Source organism: Coenobita brevimanus, chromosome 46 (assembly GCF_032717465.1).
Source record: "Coenobita brevimanus isolate Jiangsu-jjx chromosome 46, ASM3271746v2, whole genome shotgun sequence".
NCBI classification, from domain to species: Eukaryota; Metazoa; Arthropoda; class Malacostraca; order Decapoda; family Coenobitidae; genus Coenobita; species Coenobita brevimanus.
This window is the reverse complement of record NC_136999.1, coordinates 8,092,419-8,115,421: the sequence shown is the minus strand read 5'-3', so window position 1 is coordinate 8,115,421 and position 23,003 is coordinate 8,092,419. Positions and strand designations below refer to the sequence as shown.

At 41.1% G+C, this 23,003-nt stretch overlaps 1 protein-coding gene across 1 annotated transcript in view; it reads left to right on the top strand.

The window, feature by feature from the left end:
• LOC145398759 (uncharacterized) overlaps window positions 1–22,364 on the top strand; it is a 45,426-nt gene extending 23,062 nt beyond the window's left edge. Inside the window, exons 4-7 of the mRNA XM_080271566.1 lie at window positions 4,259–4,367; window positions 8,055–8,166; window positions 13,002–13,127; window positions 21,619–22,364. Of these exons, the coding sequence (XP_080127692.1) occupies window positions 4,259–4,367; window positions 8,055–8,166; window positions 13,002–13,127; window positions 21,619–21,715 (444 nt within the window). The 3' untranslated portion in view covers window positions 21,716–22,364. The remainder of the gene's footprint in view (window positions 1–4,258; window positions 4,368–8,054; window positions 8,167–13,001; window positions 13,128–21,618) is intronic.
• Window positions 22,365–23,003: the final 639 nt, after the last annotated feature.

Sequence of the window (23,003 nt, the reverse complement as noted above, 5' to 3'; positions counted from 1 at the left end):
TATTAAGTATTGCATGATAGGTTAGATGTTCAAAGCTAAAACATGAAATATTCTCTGTTGAGTCACCTAGTTGCTCAAACTGTTTTCTACCTCGTATGATGGACAAGAATCCGTCCAAACGCTTTCCAAGCTTGCCAAGGATACTGTCGACATTTACCATGATATCATGCCGGTTTACTCCCGTTTCCTTGGCAAACCTCATATGAGGCATCAAGTGATACCCCCTTTATATTCATCAGCAGACACCAGGTGGCGGCACCATCAGTATATAAGCAGTTGGATTTGTCCTCGTCTCCTGATTGCATGTAAAGTATCAGCATGATTCATGCAAAGAGAATATAAAATCACAAAAAAGGAAGGCCAAGAAAATGTTATAAAAATCGTTCATCCCAAAAACCAATGCTTGCATTGAAGACTTTCAGGTATATTCACCAGCAAAGGTGCCAGCAGTGCCAGTATGTTAACACAAAGTTGTGGCTGTCCTTGAAGTTTTCCTAAGTCTTTCGAGTAAACATTCATGTGCATCTTATTTTTCACAATTTATCCACAGTTTTAGTTTAAACAATGTTTTTTACTGTATATCCAACCAATTACAGGTAGCTCATAGGATATGTACCTGCATATGTGGCTGTTTTCAATAAAGCTAGAGCTAACTCCAGTCTAACCTCATGACATTCATCTCTGAAGACACATGGGGACTTTTCTGTGCATTTTTTTTTTGGGGGGGAGGGGGGGAATGCATCTTATATGCCGCAAAATAAGGTAATTTGTTAATGATAAAATTCAAAATATGAGAACTCCCTATCTTTCATTTTTTCTTATCTACACCTCACATGCAGTCAACATTAATACAAATTTTGAGATCCTTAATCATTGCTCTATTATGTGCCAATCTCATGGTCTCATAATCTTAGGAAGCTTTTTTAACACAACTTCCATAGCAATTTATATTGCATTTTACATGTTGTGTATCTCCTACATGTTACAGTACTTATATTATTTAAATATTAACAGGTCCCTTATACATCATACAACAGAATGTTAACATGTCACATGCATATATAAACTGATTCAGAAGAGACGTTAGGGCCTTAGCACACTGAAGTGAGCATATTCTGATGCAAACTGTATAGTCATGTAAACCCTGTTAGTCTGGCACCTATTGTGATGGTTGTCAGGCACAGCCTTTAGAACCCTAGCCACCTGATGTAAGGGAGGGACACCTCAGTCCCTATCCTGTTATTAATGGATGTTGCGGTGGTACAGCGAAAACACGAGCCTGAAGTTCCTCCCTGTAATTTGACTGTCAGAGGGCACTTCAGATGGGGACTTGGAATGTTCTAAGACTCTTGGAGAATGAACAACCGCATCTGCTGTCAGGAGAGTTGTGGCAACTGGGGGACAGTGTAACAGCACTCTTTTATGTGAGGAGGCCTGGCCACGGTAAGATCAGTAGTGACAGGTACGCATACTACTGTACCCATCTTAGGGGTGTTGCTGTGGTGATTTTTGTTTGTTTTGCCTCCTCTGCTCAAAACGTGTTACTTGGCTGATGAGCGCATAATGTTGGTGAGGATGATGCACACGCTGGGGCTTCATTTCTCCTATTGCAGTGTATGCTCCTACTGATATGAGTGATCTTGAAGGACAGCTGTTCTACACAGAACTTGGCTGAGGTATGGAACAGTGTCTTTTGTGGAATATACCCATATTATTGGTTTTCATGGACTTCAATGAAGTTAGTGGCACTTGCAGGGAAGGCTCTGAGGCATATGCAGATCCATATGATTCTGGAATGAGGAATATAATACCTTCTGGTTTAGCAAATTCCTGTAAGCAGGAAATTGCTGGTTTCTGGTTCCAGTGGCCTATTCTTCACTGCTAGACACTATAATCCAGAGTCATTGGGGTTACTAAGGAGATTGACCACATTCTGGAAAGTGCTCAGTAAAGCACCCTACAGATTCAAGGTTTTTCAGGAGTGTAGAGTTCTTTGCTACTGATCACAAACTTGCTGTATTCTGGGGCAGCAAATCAAAATTGGCAGAATTCCAGGAAGTCATCAAAAATCGTTTAGTCTTGAGAAACTCGGGACATGGAGTTTGTCTGTGAGTATGCAGTGGCAATCTCAAAGAGGACTGAGGTGCTCAGCACTGTTAAGGACACTATTAATCAATAATGATACCTTTAAGTGTGTTACACTGGCATTAGCTGATGAATCAGTGGGAGAGCATCCCAGATCAAGGAGGGATTTTGTCTCACAATGGATGCTGGCTGCAACTTTTGGGAGGAGTTGTCAATCTGGTAGGGGATCAGAAGCAGCACAAATTTCTGTCTCGTCAAGCAAGAAGTTTTGCTAAAATAAGACAAGGAGAGGTTTGCAAGGGAAATCACTGATGAGGCAGAGGGTTGTATGCATGCACATGATCTTCAACTTGCTAATCAAGCCCTGAAGAAGATCCGCTCCAGACCCCTCTCTCAGAATAATTTTGTTCAGACAGCAGCTGGATGGCTGTGTCAAGGATGTGTGAATGTAGGGGTTGCCGGGATGAGTACGCTGAGCAGTTGTCGATGGCAGGTCCCCAAGAAATGAGCTTCAACAGAACACTGTCGTGAGTTCCAGTGAGGACTGTACCAGCCTGTGTTAGTCTCAAGACGTTTAAGTCAGTAAACTGAGTGCCAGAATGGGAACCATTGTCACTCCATGGGATCCCCACAGGGATTATGATAGCTGGTATATTCAAACACTGGGAATGCTAAGTGTAGGAAAGGGGGGAAAGGAGGAACATCCAATTTCTTTTTGGTAGTGAAACAGGGATGTGTTTTTACACACCCACTTTTCAACACAAGCATGTATTGCATACTGGACTAGGTGGTGAAATGGAGTCACTGTGGAGAAACAACTGGGAATTTTAATGTTATCAACTCTGACTTTGCTGCTGCTGATGTTATCCAAGCAGAGTCTGTGGACACATTCCTGAGTGCTCTCAAGGCATATCAGGAGAATGCAAAGATAGTGAGACTAAAGGTCTCCTGGGGCAAGACCAAGGTCAAAGCATTTAGTGACTTGCTAGTCACTGAATGCAGTAGCCTGATTAGGTATGTGGTGAGGACACAGATGTCTCATAAATATTAACTTAGTGCTATAGTTTGATCCATAACAACAGCAGGTCAGATGATATTTCTCATCACATAGATCTGGTCTGTGGCATTATGGATTCACTGAATTCAAGAACTTCATGTTATCAATATCTGAGCAGAAGGATGAAAATCTGAATCTTCAAGGTGCAAGCACTCCCAGTCTTACTGTACTTTATAGCCGTGAGACATGGACACAAAATACTGTAGCGCCTTGGAATGACATCTGGACTCCTTTGGTACAAAGGAGTATTTTTGGTACAATCAGGTGCATGATGAATGATTACTGTATGAGACCGAATCAAGGCCAATTACCCACATAATACATGAATGCCAATTCCTGCTGTAGATAATACATGAATGCCAATTCTAATTGTTGAGACATGTTGCACATATCCTTGAGGCTGATCCTGCTGACAGGGTGATAACTGAAAAAGTCAACCCAGGGTGGAGGAGACCAAGTGGAAGATGAAACTCATGGTTGAAGCATGTTAATCATTTACATCAGAAGATACTTAGAGGGGGAAGAGTTACTACTCAGAGGCTTCTACTGGGGGGGACCTATCATGGGTGGAGTTGATGGGTGAGTGAGATTATACTCTTTGCAACATTTACTCGAAGTGAGTGAGTTAGCAGACCGGGTGAAAAGCTGGATAACACCCGGTTTCAGGCATTCAGTGTCTTACTGTCACCATCATTACGTCTGGAACCAAGAAACAAGAGAATGTGGCTCTAAGAAATGGGGTGTGCATCTTTAAAATTTTACCCCAACCTTAATGATCAACAATTTGGGTCAGAATACATCAGACTCTAACTTCCATGTGGCAAGGCCATAACACCTCCTTACCAGTTTACTTCTACAACTGGTATATTAATATTCCTTTGTATGATATTTATGTAAACTATCAGCATTAAAATCATATGACATACAGTAAAACAGTAACACGGTAACTGGTAATGTGAATGATAAATCCCCATGAGAGAGGTGTGTGAAAGCCCTGAGTCTTAAATTCATGAAAATATTCACCTTAGAAATGCTAACTCCCAATGTTACCAACTAAACTTACAAGAATACAGACCCTACCAACTAAACTTACAAGAATATGGACCCATATCACAGGTTCCATGGGCTGAAGCCAGGCAGTTCTGTCAGTCCATCTACGGTGATTTGGCACACTTCAGCAACGTAGGGACCTATGATGCTGTGCTGGACTACATGAAGACTGCAGGTAAGTAAAGTGTCTGTACACTGCAATCTCTCAAGAAGTTATGACTAAAGACATTGCAATGGATTTTCTATAGCTTATGGACTTAAATGACATAAAAAGAGACAACTCTAACATAATATTCTAGTTAATGCCATGCCATCACATTCAACTAAGTGAATCATAGTTGCCTGAGTGTCCATATTGGCATCATTAACCATTTTGTGGTCAAGACAACTCTAGGGCAGTATTCTGTTCCATCTAACACCATGCAGTTATATTCAACTGGCTGGGCTGAGCTATCATAGGGCCTCAGTGTTTCTACTGTTATGGTCAGGACAACATTAGTATTCTATCCAAGACAAAAACAGACAGTTTTATTCAACAGAATGCATCATAGAAGCATGAATGTTAATGGTACCATTCACACTCCCATGGTCAGAGAAGTCAGTGTAATCTATTCCAAGTACAGTAACTAACATAAGGGAGTTCCACTCAGGTGAGTAAGTCATAGAAGCCTCAGTGTTAACACTGGTACCATTAACCCTCATATGGTTGGGACAACTCTAGTATTCTATTCCAGCAAATGCCAGACTACTTTATTCAGATACAGGTGTCTTAGGAGCTTGAATGCTAATACTGATTCCAGTAACTCATGGTTGGTGCAAAATTTAACATCCTATTCCAGCTAACATCAGATGAACTCATTCAGCTAAGAGTGAGTCACAAGAGCCAAAGTGTTAATACTGTCATATTTAACCCTCCAATGGTCAACACAAGTCTATTATTGATACAGGTATTCTATCCCAGCAAAGGCCAGATACTTATACAGTATTCAAATGAGAGTGAATCACTGAGCCCCAAGAGTATTACCATGGACTTGTCTGTAATTATGCAATCTATCACCACATCAAAATGCATAAATAACCAACAAGTGAACTTTAAGTTTTTAATAAAGAGGCCACTCCTGACCTAAATAAAACCATTTGTGGATAGTAAAACACCTATAAATAATCCACCTGAAAATGGCCAAATTTTTTGTCCTTTGGATGCCTATTCTAATTAGGCGAGTAGCAGAAAAATACAATATTATGGCTCTATAGCCTTTCTAAAGCACTTTGTCATGATTTGCATTTTAATCTGGTATAATCTCTTGTTAAAACTTGGTACAGGTGTTCGAAAGGGCAAGAATGAAGTTCTGGGTCAAGCTGAGTGATGAGAGTACAGAATTTCTCACATGATGAATGCAAGAAGGAAATTTTAGGTCAAGTTGAAGTGCGCACAGTATAGAATTTCTCATGGGATCAAAGAGAGAAGGAAATTATAGGTCAGTGTATGGTGAAAAGAGTATAGAATTTCTCATGAGGCAAAAGCATTAAGGTAAAATGGGCAAAACAACTGGCTAAGGAACAGATGTAAAACAAATAATGGCCTCCTAAGCTACTACTGCATATGCTTTTCACCTTAACTTAGCTTCTGATTTTTTTTCTTTGGATGCTTCTTTCATGTAGCTCAGTGGGAGAAAACAAAACAATACTACAACTCCACATCCTTTCCACAGCATTTCTTTACAACTAGCAAAACATTCTGATGTTAACTATTGTTACACCTCACCATTCAAGTGGAGTGGTGGCAATTTTTTGGCCAAGTTAAACTAAAAAGAGTACAGTATAACATAAGACCTCCCATATTTTTCAAGAGCAAGGCTCATAGTCTTGTCTGTTAAAGAGGCTCCCTAGCACCTCTTCCTAACCAACTTAGTTTTGAATACAACTGACTAATATTCTTTTCTATGTCAGTAATACAGAATACATCAATACATGAATTACATAACACAGAGAATGATAGTAAGGCATAGTACATATAATAAATTGTTTAGCAGGCAGTGTTAGAAATCTTCCTTAACTACTGAGAATATAGGTCCAAGTAATGTAGCATGTTTATTAACTTATGCTTCATCTTTTGTTGCCATATCAAGGGCACAGGGGCTGATGGCAAAGCTCCTTATTCAGACTTTTAAGCTGACAGACCCTGTCTCTTTCTCCTCAGTGGTACTATGTGAGCAATAAACTTAGCCATTTCTTGAATGTAAAACCTCATGAACAACATCTGGCTGAGTATGTTAACTAACTAGACCATGTTTTATTTTGTTTACAAAGGCTTGCATGTACTGGCTTTGGTCACTTAATGGCAGCTCTCCACTCTGCTCAGTCTCAAGCAGCCTGTCTATTCAGGCCCTTATCCCTGAGGTCTCATTCTATGACCTCATTCCACCCACAGGCCACTTGGTTAAAGGGTTACCACCCAATATAGTACATAGTTTCTTTGTCTACAAGAAACCACTTGGCTTGTTACACAGTGTAGTCACCTGAAGATAGCACTGCATCAAGTGAAAGGATGATGGGTTTCATAGCAACTTTTCCTTATGCATACTACAGCCTAACATTCTCTTATAGTTTTTTTCATGGTTTTACCACTGTACCAACAAAGTTTGCATAAATAAATTACAAGAGGATACTGAAGATTAATGTGCATACAATTCATTAAGGAAGAAGTTTTACAAAATCTCCAATAAAATCCAGTAACTCATGCTTGTTCCATAGTGTAATGTGCAGAGCTAACTGCCAAGGCAGAGGCTTTATTAAATCTCCAGTATGGCCCAACAACTTAAGCTTGTTCCCCAGTTCAATGTATTGAGTTGCTATGATAGAGGCTTTACAAAATCTCTTATATGACCCAGTAACTCACACATGTTCCCCAGTATAATGTGTAGAATAAGTTACAAAATTAAAGGCTTTAAGAAATCTCCGGTGCCAACAAATCACACACTGCAATGTTTGTAAAGTACTTGCACTGTAATCTGGCAAAAACAGTGGTGTTTCAGTGTGGCCTTTCATGCACAAAATAAAATAAAAGGCAATTATAACAGCCTGTGTAAACAGTGGGAGGGCATACCAATTATAACAGCCAATGTAAACACTGGGAGGGCATCTTGGCTCAGTCAGATGTGTAGAGGCCTAAAAAGAGGATGATGGTTATGTTACGTTGACTCATTTTCCAAGTTACAAGTTTCAGTATTTCACACATAAAAAACTATCACTTCACTTAATGTTGCACACTGTGCTATTTGTTAAGCACTTGCACTATTATCTGGTGATAACAATGGCGTTTCAGTGGCCTTTCATGCACAGACTAGAGTGAAATGGTACAATCACAGCAAATGTAAACACTGGGTGGCCATTTTGCCTTGTGTGCATCACCTTGTCCACAAGAGATTCTCAGAGGCGGCTGTCAAAAATATCGTTGTAGCAAAATTGCGATTAATTCTTTAACATTGTACTGAGACAGGGTATAACTTTTTAATTATCGTTTTAGCGATTTATCACATAACAGGGCATCATGTAATGAGGCTGCATTGTAGTGCTGTATGCTGCAACCCAACAATCAATGCCTGTTGCTCCAAGTAGGGTGTAGAATAAGTCACTAGGGTAGAAGCTTCATGAAATCTCCAATGTGACCCAATAACTCAAGCCTGCTGTCCCATGTAATGTTCAGAGTAAGTTGCTATGGTAAATGTTTTACAAAATCTTGAGCACGACCCAATAATTCATGCTTTTTCCCCAGTGTAATGTGCAGAATAATTTGCTACTGTAGAGGCTTTATAAAGTCTCCATTACAAACCAATAATTAATGGCTGTTTCCTCCTTGCAGGGCTGACTTCGAGCTACTGGTTGGGTGGTCGCTTTGACCTGGATATCAATGCCTGGGCCTGGGTTCATGATGACTCACCTATGCCTCTCGGATCACCATTCTGGACACTGACGTATGTTTATTATTATTATTATGGAATGTGGGAAGTTTGAGGGGAAGAGCAGGGGAAGTCGTTGCGGCACTCAGTGGGAGGTGGGTGGATGAGGCATGTTTGCAGGAAGTCCGGTACAGGGGTGGATCAGCCAGAAAGATTGCTAGGAAGGACTGTTACAATAAGTTGTTTTGGCAGGGGGGGACAGACGGATATGGGGGTGTTGGTGTGATGGTTGCGGAGAAATGGGTGGTTTATGTTATGAGAGTAAGCGATGGGATATTGGTAGTGAAAATCCTGTACGGTAGAAAGATAACTGCAATTATATCGACATATGCTCCACAGGCAGGATTAGATGAAGTAGAGAAAGATAGATTTTGGGATGATTTAATACATAGTAGGTGGTATGCATGATGATGAGATAGTGGTTTTGGGAGGGGACTTAAATGGTCATGTAGGTGAAGCAGCACAAGGTTATGAAGGAGTACATGGGGGATATGCGTATGGTATAAGGAATGCGGAACGGGAAAGGATACTCGAGTTTGGGGAGGCAATGGACATGATTGTGTGCAACACATATTTTAGGAAAAGAGAGAGTAGGTTAATTACATACAAGTCTGGGGGAAATAGCAGTCAGATAGATTTTTTTCTGGTTAGGAGGGCTGATAGGAGGTTAGTGAGGAATGTTAAAGTTATAGGAAGTGAGGAGTGTGCGCAGCAGAACAAATTATTGATTTGTGATATGGTGCTTAAAGAACGAGTGATGAAAAAGAGGACTTATGTACCCAGGAGGAAAATATGGAAGCTGGAAAGCCAAGTAGTAAGGGATGCCTTCTATAGCGAGATAAGGAGTGTGGTGGCTGAACAGGGAGCTGTAGACAGAGGCGTTAATGAACAGTACAGAGCCCTCAAGAACAATCTCTTGAGGGTTACTGATGTAATATGCAGTTGGACAAGAGGACCACCAAGACATAAAGTAACTTGGTGGTGGGATGAGGGTGTAGAAGCTGCAGTTAAGGAGAAAAGAGGGCTCTTCCGGGAATGGAAGAGGGGTGGTAGCCAGGAGGAATACATGGCTGCCAAGCGTAGGGCTAGAAGAGAGGTATATAGGGCGAAGTCTGAGTCACAAAGACTTTTACTTGATAACTTAAATCATGGGGAAGGGAAAAATATGGTATTTAAGGTGGCAAATCAGATGAAGAGGGATAATCGGGATATTATAGGTGAGCAGTGTATGAAGAATGATGAAGGAAGGGTAGTGGTGTACAGTGAGGATATTAAAGATGCATGGAGAGAGCATTATAACCGGTTGTTGAATGAGGAGTTTGACTGGGACAGGGAAGGTTTGGAGCCAGCAGATCCAGTGTTTGGCCCTTGGCCTTTGATTGATGCTGCTACTGTGAGTGAGGCAATAGGCAGGATGAAGGTGGGGAAGGCAGCAGGTGTGTCTGGGTTGACTGCCGAAATGTTGAAGGCCTCAGGAGATATAGGGGTGAAGTTAGTCACTGACCTGATAAATATGATTATTTATGAGTGTGTTGTCTCAGATGATTGGCTGAAGAGTGTAATTGTAAATGTGTATAAGGGGAAGGGTGATGCCCTGGAAAGAGGAATTATAAAGGTATACAGCTTTTAGATCAGATAATGAAGGTAATGGAGAGAGTTTTAGAAGGTATGATTCGAGAAAGAGTGAATATTGATGAGATACAGTTTGGATTAATGCCAGGTAGTGGGACCACTGATCCCATATTCACTGTTCGACAGCTTCAGGAAAAATATATTGGTAGGAGAAGGGATCTGTATTTTGTTTTTGTTGATTTGGAAAAGGCCTTTGACAGAGTCCCCAGAGAGGTGGTGAAGTGGGTAATGAGAAAGTTGGCTTGGAGGAGTGGCTGGTCAGGGTGGTTAAGGCTAAGTATGTGGGTGCTCGCACCCAGGTAAGAGTGAATGGAGATTTGAGTGATGAGTTTTCTGTGAACAATGGTGTGTAACAGGGGTCAGTTTTGAGTCCCATGTTGTTTATCATGGTACCTGAAGCCCTCTCAAGTGACTTCAGAAACGGACTCCCGTGGGAGATGTTGTATGCTGATGATTTGGTGTTGATTGCAGAGAAGGAAAGAGAGGCGGAGGAAAGGTTTAGGAAGTGGAGAGATGGTATGGGGCACAAGGGCTTAAGGGTAAATGCAGATAACACAAAACTGATGACATCTAGGGTTGGTGGCGGTACTGTCAAAGATGAGGGAGATTGGCCATGTGCAGTTTGCCACAAAGGCGTGGGAAGTAATTCCATTTTGTGTGGTGTGTGTGATAAATGGGTGCAAAAGAGATGTAGTGGTATCAGAGGTAGACTGCAAGATAATGCTGATTTTATGTGTGCGGCATGCCGGGGAGAGCAGATGGAGATTGTCAGGCATGAAAGGATTGAACTTGCTGGTGAATCTCTTGAGTGTGTGGAAGAGTTTTGTTATTTGGGAGACATGTTGTGTGCTGGAGGTGGGGCTGGAGCTAGCTCTGTGGCTAGGGTGAGAAGTGGTTGGAAGAAGTTCAGGGAACTCTTGCCTCTCCTGACATTGAGAGGACTCTCCCTACGTGCTAAGGGGTCTTTGTATGCACCATGTGTTAGGAGTGTAATGCTATATGGTAGTGAGACCTGGGCAGTAAAGGAGGAGGATATTCGCAAGCTCAGATGTACAGAAATGACAATGATTAGGTGGATGTGTAGTGCGTCCCTGCATGCAAGGTCTGGGGGGGCTGGGTTTATGATGGAAGAGTTGAGAAGTAGGCTGGGACTGGAGTGTATTGGTGTTGTGATGAGGAGAGGTAGATTGAGTTGGTTTGGACATGTGGAGAGGATGGGGGATGATAATTGGGTGAGGAAGGTGAGAAGTGTTAATATTGGGGGTGGGGTTGTGAGGGGCAGACCGAAAAAGACATGGGACGAGGTCAATAAGTGTGATCTCAGGGTTAGGGGACTGAACAGGGAGGCTGCAACAGATCGTGCAGCATGGAGAGCCGCCATTAGGTGACCAAGGCCAACGCATGCAAGCATGTTGGAGTCTTTAAAAACGAAACGAAACGAAACGCTCTATCTATCTATTGCCAGACGCCATAATCCTGTAAGGGGTGGCCATTTGACTTTGAGTTATTTTTTTTACGGGGAGGGGCACTAACCCTCCACCAACCCACTTGCTGACACGTAGGGAGCACGTATGGTTCGGTTATATGGTTACCACCCAGTGTTGTAAATGGTTTCTTGGCTTACAAGAAACCATTTGGCTTGTCACTCAATGTAAAGCCACCTGAAACAGAAAGAAAAGCACTAAGAAGTGAAAGGAAAGATGGGAGAAATAGGACGAGAGGAGGGCAGGCACAGAAAAAGAATGATAAAGGCTAAGGAAGAAGTAGGCAGCACTACATCAAGTGAGTGGATGATGGCTGCCACCACCACCTACCACTATCATTATTATTATTATATTATTATTATTATTATTATTATTATTATGTTTGTCGTGGAGGTGGCAGTGGCAGTAGCAATGTCAGTAGTGATGATGAGGGTGATGATGATGATGGTAATGGCAGTTTTTATGTGAGCTCTTCCTTTCTTTCTCTGTTTCAGAATTTTACTTCACTCCATCTCTTGGTGTGATGGTGTGGCAATGTGATGATGTGGTAGTGTGATGATGTGGTGGTGTGGCAGTGTGGTGGTGTGGTAGTGTGATGGTATAGTAGTGTGATACTGATGTGGTGATGCAGTGTGAAGGTGTGGTAGTGTGACACTGTGGTGTGGTTGTGGTGTGGTAGTGTGATGATGTGTCATGAGACATGTGGTAGTGTGATGATGTGTCATGAGATGATGCAGTAGTGTGAAGATGTATCATATGATGTGGTAGTGTGATGGTTTGATGGTGTGATAATGTAGTAATGTGATGGTGTGGTAGTGTGATGGTGTGGTAGTATGATGGTGTGGCAATGTGACAGTGTGGCAGTGTGATGGTGTGGTGGATGGAATGGTAGTGTCATGGTGTAATGGTATGGTGTGATGGTGTGGCAGAGTGATGATATGGCAGTGTGATGGTATGTAGTGTGATGGTGTGGTAGTGTGATAGTAGTCATGTGATGATGAGGTAGTGTGATGGTGTGGTAGTGTAATAGTAGTCATGTGATGATGAGGTAGTGTGATGGTGTGGTAGTGTAATGATGTGGTTGTGTGGTAGTGCAGTCATGTGATGATGAGGCAGTGTGATGGTGTGGCAGTGTGATGATGTGGTAGTGTGATGATGTGGTTGTGTGGTAGTTTGATATCATGGAAGCATGATAATATGGTTGTGTGGTAGTATGATGATGTGATGATGTGATAGTGTGGTACTGTGATAATATGGTTGTGTGGTAGTGTGATGATGTGGTTGTGTGGTAGTTTGATATCATGGAAGCATGATAATATGGTTGTGTGGTAGTATGATGATGTGATGATGTGATAGTGTGGTAGTGTGATAATATGGTTGTGTGGTAGTATGATGATGTGATGATGTGGTAGTGTGATAGTGCAGTCAGGTGATGATGAGATAGATAGTGTGATGGTGTGGTTGTGTGGTATTGTGATGGTGTGGTTGTGTGGTATGGTAATGTGATGGTATGGTAATGTGATGGTGTGGTATTATGGCAGTGTGATGGTGTGGTAGTGTGATGGTGTGGTTCTGTGATGATGTGGTGGTGTGATGGTGCAGTACAGTGATGGTCTGGCAATGTGATGTGATGGTGTGTTAATGTCATGGTATGGTAGTGTGGAAGTGTGTTGGTGTAGTGTTGTGGAAGTGTGATGGTGTGCTACTTATTAATTTAACTATTTACCACCTCAGTTACAGCTCATCATGTGTGCATCGCTCACCACCTCACACTGACCCCTTCAGCTCACCATCAGATCCCCTGCCTGGGGCCCCTTGCTACAACTACAAACAGTCACCCTCCAAACGAGCACAAGGATGGTGAGCCTCCAATACTTTCAGTCACTTTATCCAGCAACTATGAATAGGCTGGCCCAGTTATAAGTGCCACATTCTATGTGAATGGAGACTTTCTAACACATCCTCCTTAGTAATTTATTCTGCCCATTATACCTCAATATCTTCTTGTAGGCAACTGTTATCAATGCAAACTATGTCAGTATTAAAGTGACATTAGTAATATACAAGAGAATGTCAGAAAGCATTGTAAAAAATAAATAATTAAGGAATGGGTGACAAAAAGTGTCCTGTGTCACCTAGAATGTTGATATGAAAATGTTATAAATAACATACAGAAGAATGTTATGGTGTACTATGCAAAACGAATCGCTATGGTAGAGGAACTCCATAGTCTCCCAATGCCACCTAGAAGTCGATATGAAAACGTTATATATAACATGCAGAAGAATGCTAAGGTGCACTATACAAAATGAATTGCAATGGGGGAACTCCAAAGTCTCCTTATGCCACCTAGAATACTGCCTTAAGTCCGACATTACAGTGGAAGTATAGTCGCTCCCCTAGTGCAGCAGTTTTTCATTCTCTGCACGTATAGTCTAAAACTGGTGAGTTCTTGCTATGTCCATATATGTCATAATAGGCATGGTTGAGAGAAACACGATGAATACTACATGATTGTAACCAAAGGTTTTTGAAATCTGGGTGAAGAAACTTTAAAACTGAGTGAGGCAAGGAATGCCTATGTATTGATTAGCTGAACCAAAATGACCACTAACTTAGAAGAGGTCCTGGAGAGAATATCATTTCCCTTGTAGCTAATACTTTCGTCACATATCGTTCCCCACATTTATGTAGTACATAAATTGTCCTTTGAGCATATGGCCATTGGATTATTAACAGGTACCATGCTAAAGGCTAACTTATCCAACTACACATTTCCCATTAACTATTTATGACTCCATGGTTTCCTGTAAGTCAGGAATTCATTTATAACATTGGGTGGTAACCAAATAACCAACCCATACATGTTCCCTACATGTCAACAAGTGCGTTGGCAGAAGGTTTGTGTCCCTCCCCATTAAACAGCTAAATCAAAGACAAATGGTTACCACTTATGGGATTGTGGCATCTGGCTATAAATAGAGATAAATATCTCAGGCCCATCCACAAACCATCTGACTGTAAGCTTCAAGACTTCTGAAACCATCAACTGTGTATCTGGCTATAAATAGAGATAAATATCTTGGGCCCATCTACAAACCATCTGACTGTAAGCTTCAAGACTTTTGAAACCATCAACTGTGTAAAGACTCGGTTAGAACACAAGACAACAATGCCTGGGTAACATATCCCAGGACGCACATTCTATTCACTGGATTACTTGGTCATGATCTTCCTCAGTTACTTAATATTTTCTGCAAAATGCTCCTTCTTTGTTTGTTGAAAATCATCTTTCCACATATAGTATTAGGAGCTCTGGACCAAATTCAATGTCTTAATAATTTCAGAAATCATACATACATACATCATCCAATCCTGTGTTGCCCCATGAGGAGCGTAGGAGCCCAGGGCTAGGCAAGTTGGTCCTGACATTTAAGATGAGAGTGACCAGCGTCACTCATCCCTGAGTGGCATTACATGAGCAATAAACCCCAACCACCCCTTGGATATAAACCTGCACTGGCTCAATCCAATTGGAGCGCCTTAATTACCCACTAAACCACCAGGCGCCATAATTTGGTTATATGGTTACCACCCAGCATAGTAAATGGTTTCCTGGTGTACAGGAAACCATTTGGCTTGTCACTCAGTGTAGAGTCACCCACAGGTAGAAGGAAGAGGAAAGAATGAAGGAAAGAAGAATATGAAAAACGGAAAGAAGGACATAAGAGGAAGGAAGAAAGAGAGGAAATGGCAGCCACCCGAGAGCAGCACTACATTGAGTAAGTGGATGGTGAGCGCCCCCACCTACCACAAAATTTCAGAAATGATGAAAATTATTTCTGTCAGAAACTCCATGTATTGTGACTTCAATGTTTACCATATTCTCCCATCACAATGGTGATACATTGGAGCTGATGACATTGGTGCAGTCCCTCCAGTGAAGGCCTCTTTACACATTATCCTTAGTGATATATATTGCATATTTGACCTTGACAATGTATTGTATTATTCATCATCCTGCCTCTTTTTTCCACACACAGGTGAGGCAATGTAGGGTACTTAAAGCCAGGGAAAGGAAAGAACATGATAGTGGGAGAACTAATCAACATTAGTCTAATGAAATGTGTTTCACACACATTCATTTGCAATCCAAGCCCTCAGAATCCTGGCTCCACTTGATAGGTGCCCTGTTCACATGTAGCTTTATATCTCTCTATCTGACAGAGTGAATCCAATGATTGTCAAGTTAAAAAGTGTTGCCAAACCTTTCTCATACACTTCTCCACACAAAATTCATCCATTCAGCTTGATCCCTTGTCAGTTCCCTAGCCTCATCAGCTTCCTTATCTCTCTTTCTCATACCCTGATTTACCATATATATCCACCTTCTTGTAATGCTATGTTATTTTCACTGCTTTGATACTGACATACTGTAGTTTTCATAAGGTACAAGAGGATATTGAAGTGCAACGTGCTAAATAAATCGCAAAATCATCAAAGCAACTTAGAATACGACCCTATGCCAGGGATGTGTTCTCAAATATATATATATTTTTTTTAATACACAGCCTTCACTTTTTCTATCAGTTGAGTAAACTAACATGCTGTCCTTGTCATTGGATCCTAACTAGAATCAAATTAAGGTAGTATTTTTCAAAAGGATTATACCCAGTTTCTATGCAAATGAACTGTCCATAACCATTAACTTTTTATCAATGAGATATTGCTTTGCTGTATTTTTCCACTTTACTGCTGACTCTAATTTGGTCATGAAGTGTTTGGTAGCTGTATGAGTAAAGGCAGCCATACATACAGGCAATCTGATACAAAAGTTAAGTCTAAGAATTTATGAATACCATACAGTCTCGTGACTGTACATTTGTTGGGAGCCTGTTGTAGTATGGGGGAAGACTGGGACTTGCCAAATACTGACTGCCTGCCTTAATGATCCTTATGTAGTCAATAGATATTAATACTGAGATGGAAGTGTTGCCATATTACCAAAAGTACTTATTTCCATGAGGGAGGGAGAAGTGAGTAGGGGAGAGGATAGTCAAATGGTGGGTGACAGAGCGACTTGGAGGCATTTTGTCTGCAGCCACCCTTTGCGGGATTAGGGTATCAGGCTACAGATAGATAGATAGATAGACTTATTTCCAAAAGAAATAATTATGAAATTGTAAAACATTTACATGATGATGCACAACCTCCTACCCCAGATGAGCTAATGATTCTTCCTGCATTTAGAGTAGAGGTGGGGAACGTCCAGCGTCCGGGCCATATAAGGCTTGCAAGACCATTGCAATTCATAAATGCAATTTCATAAACTCAAGAATGAACAGAGAGAAAGAGAGAGAGAGAGAGAGAGAGAGAGACAGACAGACAGACAGACAGAGAGAGAGACAGACAGACAGACAGACAGACAGTCAGAGAGACAGACAGACAGAGAGAGAAAGAGAGAGAGGAGAGAGAGAGAGAGAGAGAGAGAGAGAGATCATGTACTGGGTTACAGTTGATTTTAAGTTGATAATTTTGTATGGCCTGCAAATGATGTTAAAAATATCCTAATGGCCCTTAATAGGAGAAAGGTTCCCCACCCCTGATTTAGAACATACAGAAATATCATTGATCAGGCCATGGTCTATTGGGTGGCAGTGAAGTAGATGTAGTCACCTGAAAAAACTTGATAATGTAACAATTTGCGAAAGAGCAATTGGCACCCACCGTCACTACAATCCAAAACGAACGTCATGCTTTATGTGGCCACAGGGCAGTATGAACAAAGACTCGACAAGAAGCACTCAGAGAGTGTAGTACCTGTGCTATATAAGTGATCTAAAGGTCCATCCACACAGTCACTGGACACCTATGATTTTGGGGTATGGTAATGGAAAAATGTTGGTAAATAATCATGTAGACATTATGACTGAAGCCCCTTCAGTGATTCTGATACTGTATACTATTTACAGTGCAATACATAACCGTGCTTCAAAATTGATGAGCAACATGCTTAAACATGACAGTTGTGCACTGACTGTGTAGGCTAGATGGGCCTTAAGGCCAAACATCTGATCCTTCCCTGCACCCTTAAACTTTGACTGAATGCTCTCAAAATCAAATTAATTCATCCTTACCTGACCCTTAACCATTTATCAGGTTTGGTCCAAATCAGATCAAGAGCATTTAAATTGTCCTTACCCTATGACCTTCATCTATGACCTACTGTTTTGAAACTAGAATAATTTCAGCCTTGACTTACCTTAACCCGAGGCGTCCCGTCGACGTATGGGTACGTTGCAACATTTTGCATTTGTCAGTCTCGTCGACGTACTGGTACGTCGCGCAATTGCAAGGTTCATAATTTGCACAATTTTAATTTTTGCGCGCGATTTTTCGTACGTATACATGGGACACCTTCCTCTATTCCTCTACAAGATGCCAAGCAGGGACAATGCCTTACACCGCATAACCTCCCCCCCCCCCGCACGCCATTGTCTAGGCAATTCAGCTGTTACCAGTGACCTGGCCAATAAAGACATTCAGGGCCAGAGTGATTCCCCAATCGATGACAATGTGGAGGACAAAGTTTACATAGCATTAGAGGAAGAAACAGTCAGAAATGATGATCAGGTAATGTGGCAAAAGAAGGTCAGGTATGGTGATGAGTTAGTGAGTGAAACAATGCTTATAATGCCTATATTACTGTTTGAAAACCAATATACTCTCATACTACATATAAATTCGTACCAAGTAAATTAATAAATACCGTTTATGAGTGGTGTGAAATAGTTACCCTCCCACAGAACTCGTTTTCTTTGGTGCCAGCCTGTTAGAAAACCCAGTCAGGTAAGGAGGTACTGCTACCTGGATCGAGTATTTTAAACCTCAGGTGAGCGATTTCTCTATGAAATTTCGATGTTTCTCACCAAAAGCGGAGGTTTTAGCCAAACAAAATTTTTTCGAAAATACCCCGGGATTGAGGGGTGTTGGAGGTGCGAAATAGCTCGGGACGTGACGGGTTAAACTCACCCACCAAGTTTCATTCAAAATGAATAAAAATTATCTGAGTAACAGAATGAAAATCTGACTTTACCTTGTGACTTTTACACTCACCAATTGTTCTCAAAACTGAATCACTTCACCCTTTCCTATCCCTCATCCCATCCACCAAGTTTGGTCAAAACTGGATCAAAACTACTGTATTTGAGTTGATCTGGGCCTTGACAAATGACTTGTGATGCTTTTTGCACAAAAAGTAATCTGCATGTTCCTCTGATAATCCTCAATCATTATACCAAAACTGATACAATTCCATCCAATAGTTTTTCCTTAACCTTCTAAGGACAGACAGGTAGATAGACAAGACTAAACACATACCCCTCTCACACTGCATAGGTGTGAATAGGGGATTATAAACAAATAACTATGGTAAGCACAGTCTTAACCTCCAAAAGGAGGGTGCTGAATCTTATGAGTGGACGGTTTCATCGTCTATAAATGTGTGATGTCATCACAAAGGAGAGCCCAGGAAACAGCCTTTTATCCTCAGCCCTTACCTCCACTAATTGAAACATATTTTGCTCACTTACAGACTTTAACTGATCTTATTACTCTACAATTCCCTCTCATGTTCAAACTCTGTCCTATTGTATAGGGCCAGAAAACAACTTTAGATAATTAGGGTAAGAAATACTCAAGAAATATGCATTACATAATAAGGATCACCAGTGTAAAAACTATAGAAAACAAAGAGTTGTCTGTTAAACAACCCCTTCACTACTAGAGCTGAACATAATCAGTGAATGAAATTGTGTGGTGAAAGCTTTTATATTATATTATATATATATATATATATATATATATATATATATATATATACATATAAAGTACTCTCGCGTCCAACACGCGTTTGTCCAGCACGATTCGTGTCCAGCACGGAGAGCAATAATTAGTAAGATTTAATTCGGTTTAATTACTGTAACACGGGTGCATTAGCATAACACGGACAGAGCTCTGAGAAGTGGGCGAAATCCGCAGAGTTCGTCTCTAGCATGATCACCCCTGGTCCAACACGGTCATACTGGACGTTCCCGTGATGCTGACAGCCAATAAAAACTTCCGATCAAGTAGCCTCCCCCGCCCACTATCGTGAGGTGATTGTGATGTCGCCCAATAAAAAACGCTTCTGCTCTCACGTGATGTTTTGTTTAAATTTCTCCCGCCACAACGCCACTCAGTCGCATAATTCACATTGGAAGGTGCTTTTTTCTTGCTGCATTTTCTGCCCTTGTTACTGCATTTTACCCTGCTCACGATGCCTAGGAAGCCTTATGACAACCCCAAGAAGCGGTGGCACCTCCCTCAGGCCACCAAGCTAGAAAGCATCGGGAAGAAGAAGAAAGGGGAGAGGAAAGTGGACACTGCCAAGGCCTACGACATGAATGAAGCCAATGTGAGGACAATAATAAAAAACCAAGACAAGATCCTGGCAGCAGTGAAGGCTTACAGAATGCTAGGACAGGCAGAAACAGGACCTTCCATGGCTGTGGACGAAGATAGTGATTCTGAGTGTGATTTCGAAAGATTTATGAGGGAGGTTGGGGAGGCGCAGCAGCCATTACCCGCTAGTGACGCCAGCAGCCATCCTCCGGGGACCCAGTAGGACTACCTACAGCCTTGGATACCACCTTCCATTCCCAGCAAGCCCATCAACACTATCCTAAAAGGTTAGTTATCATTCATAGCACAGTACCATTTATTATAATTACAGTAGTACCAATATATATATAGGTATATGGTAGGTATTTAGGGTGACTTTTCCTAGGGTTGCTGACATAATTCATTTTTCCCCATAAGCTCTGTTGTTTGTCCAACATGTTTTTGGTCCAACACGGGACCCATGCATGACAATATTACTGTGTTGGACGCGAAGGTACTGTATGTATATATATATATATTAGTACCCTCACATCCAAGACGGTAATATTGTCGTCTGAGGGTCCTGTCTAAGACAAAAAACATTTTGGATCAATACAAGACCTTATGGAGAAAATTAATATTGTCACAAAATCTTCAAAAAGCGCCCCTAAAAACATTACCCTAGACCTATTTTGGCACCAAAACAAATTTCCTCACCTTGAAAATGTGTGTTTCTGAGCTTATATCCAGCTTAGTAGCTCAATTATCTCCAGCTTAGTATCCTGAGATAGATGGCAGCACTTCAAGGGGATAGCAAACGATTTCCTAGTCATGGTTACACAAGGAGAGGCAATAGCCTTGAAGCAAACGCTGAGTGCAACACACGGTAAGTGTGTCCATGATGCTCTGGTGAGAGACAAAAACAAGCCCTGCATGCTCATCACGTGACAAGATGCCAATATTTTATTGGACAACATCTCAACCACATCACTCTCCCAGGCGCGGGAACTGTGTTGGACCGGGTGAGACTCATAGCTGTATTCTTCTCGGATTTGGGCTGTTGTGAACCGTTGGTTCTGTATTGGACATATGCAACCGTATTACAGAAATATTTTGGATTATTATTTATGGCCTCCACCTTGGACGCAAAACATCTTGGACAAACACATCTCGGAAGCAAGGGTACTGTATGTATGTGTGTATGTATGTATGTATATATATATATATATATATATATATATATATATATATATATATATATATATATATGTATTTTTGATTGATGGGATTGTTTTCCACCATATTAGCCTAATCACATTCTTCATGGAGCAGTTCATACATCTTTTTTCTGAAAGGCACTTCATTACAAATAAAGTCCTTCTACTCTCATTTCTGGTGACCAAACAGACAATATTATTCAGCTCAAGGAAGATCTCTAATAGTACAGGGATTAATGATGGCTGTATCTAACCTCTCAAGTTTGAAAATTCTATCCTAAACTGAGTATAAACACTCAAGGTAACAAAAATAAAAACAGATTGTCACTGGATTGAAGGAGTTAATGTTAAACCAGGACAGTATTGCTACAGTCTGGGACAAAATTTTGCCAAATATTCAATTGCTTCTGCTTCTCACATTTCTACGATGACAAATATCCAAAGCTGAAAGAGGTTTGGTATGTTTCTCTGCCAACAGATGATGATATTCTCTATGATGTGTAAAGGAAGAAAGTGACAGTCATGCCCAGTAGATAGTTAAGTGCAAAGTTCATGCAGTGTAATGGAAGGCGAACTTTTTGCCCTGCCTGTACAGTTGGAAACCCTAAGTATGGTGAACTCCTGACTTTGATTATCCTAAGTATGCAGTAGACACAATGGTATAGTTGGCTAACTTTTGACTTTCACTGTACAATGCAATCTTCTGCCCACAGGTGCTCTGCCGTGACATATGAGAACTTCTACTATGTGAGTGAGGAACAGTGTCAAGAGACTCACAGTCCCCTTTGTGTGCTCACTACAACAGCCTAGCCAGGGAGCCAACACATTTACCTTCACCTTGTGCATGCAAACACCAACATGTCTAATACAGTTTTTAACCTAACCTAAAGCTAACTAATGAACCCAAATTAACCTTATCTAACTTGACCTAAACTAATAACCTAACCTGACCAAATCAAAATGTATTTACTCTAGCCTAACTTAAACTAAAGTAACCTAACCTCTCAGTAATATGCTTAAAATAAGTCAGCCAAAGTGTAAGCAAAACCCTCAAATTCTAATAACAATTTATGAAACAACTGTGACACTTGTGACTCAATGGTTTAAGAGGGACCATACCTCATACACCATCTCCAGCAAAGAATATTCAGTCATGAAGGGTCACTTATTAATAAGTGCAGTGGTGCTCATTTAAGCAGGGTAGGAGTTGGTCATTTCCCCAGTGACACAAAGTGCTGTTCCTCAACCCTATGGATCAGCTGCTCTGTAGGACTCATAAATCACAGTTTCAGTGTGTGTAACAGAACAGACCAAATATGTCAGACGTATGCAAGCTTGCTGCTACAATACATACATACTCAGCTGCTCTTAGCTATGTTTATTATTACTCTCTGTTCTTATCACTGCTAAGTTTAATGTTCATTTTATAGTTTCAATTGCAATTACACTTATTAAACTGTATTTTGCCTCATTTTCCCTGAGAGTGACTTGGTCAGGGAATTCTGATTATTATATCTGATGGAATGACAGGTGGAGATGCTCACAATCTATTCACTCAGTGCAGCACCACAATCTGGTGACTCTACACTGATAAAAGTCAGAGGTTTTCTTGTTACTCAGAAAACAATTTACTGTACTGTACTGGGTTGGTTGTTAACCATACAACCAGCAAATAAATACTTTGTGGTCTAGTGGGTTAAGGTGCTCCAAATGGATATAGATTTAGGAGTCTGAATCTGTGAGATGATTGGGGTTTTTTGCTCCTATAATTCCACTCTCAAAGGCAAGCTACTGGTCATTCTTGTCTTAACTGTCTGCAATTAATTGCCTAGCCCTGAGCCTCTACACTCCTGATCTGGCAATACATGTATAAAAATATAAATTAATTAATTAAAAAAAAAGGGGATAAAGGTTTACGAGGTCTATCCAGAAAGTATCCAACCTAATCTTTTATTTTTTGCCAACCAGTTGGAGGATAAGGACAGAGTTTAGTGCTGCACAGTGCAGGACCTTCGTGCACTTGCATGATCAATGCCAGCCACCACGAGTGACTCAGTGGCTATCAGCAAGCCTGTGTTCACGGGCGTGCACGTTACGC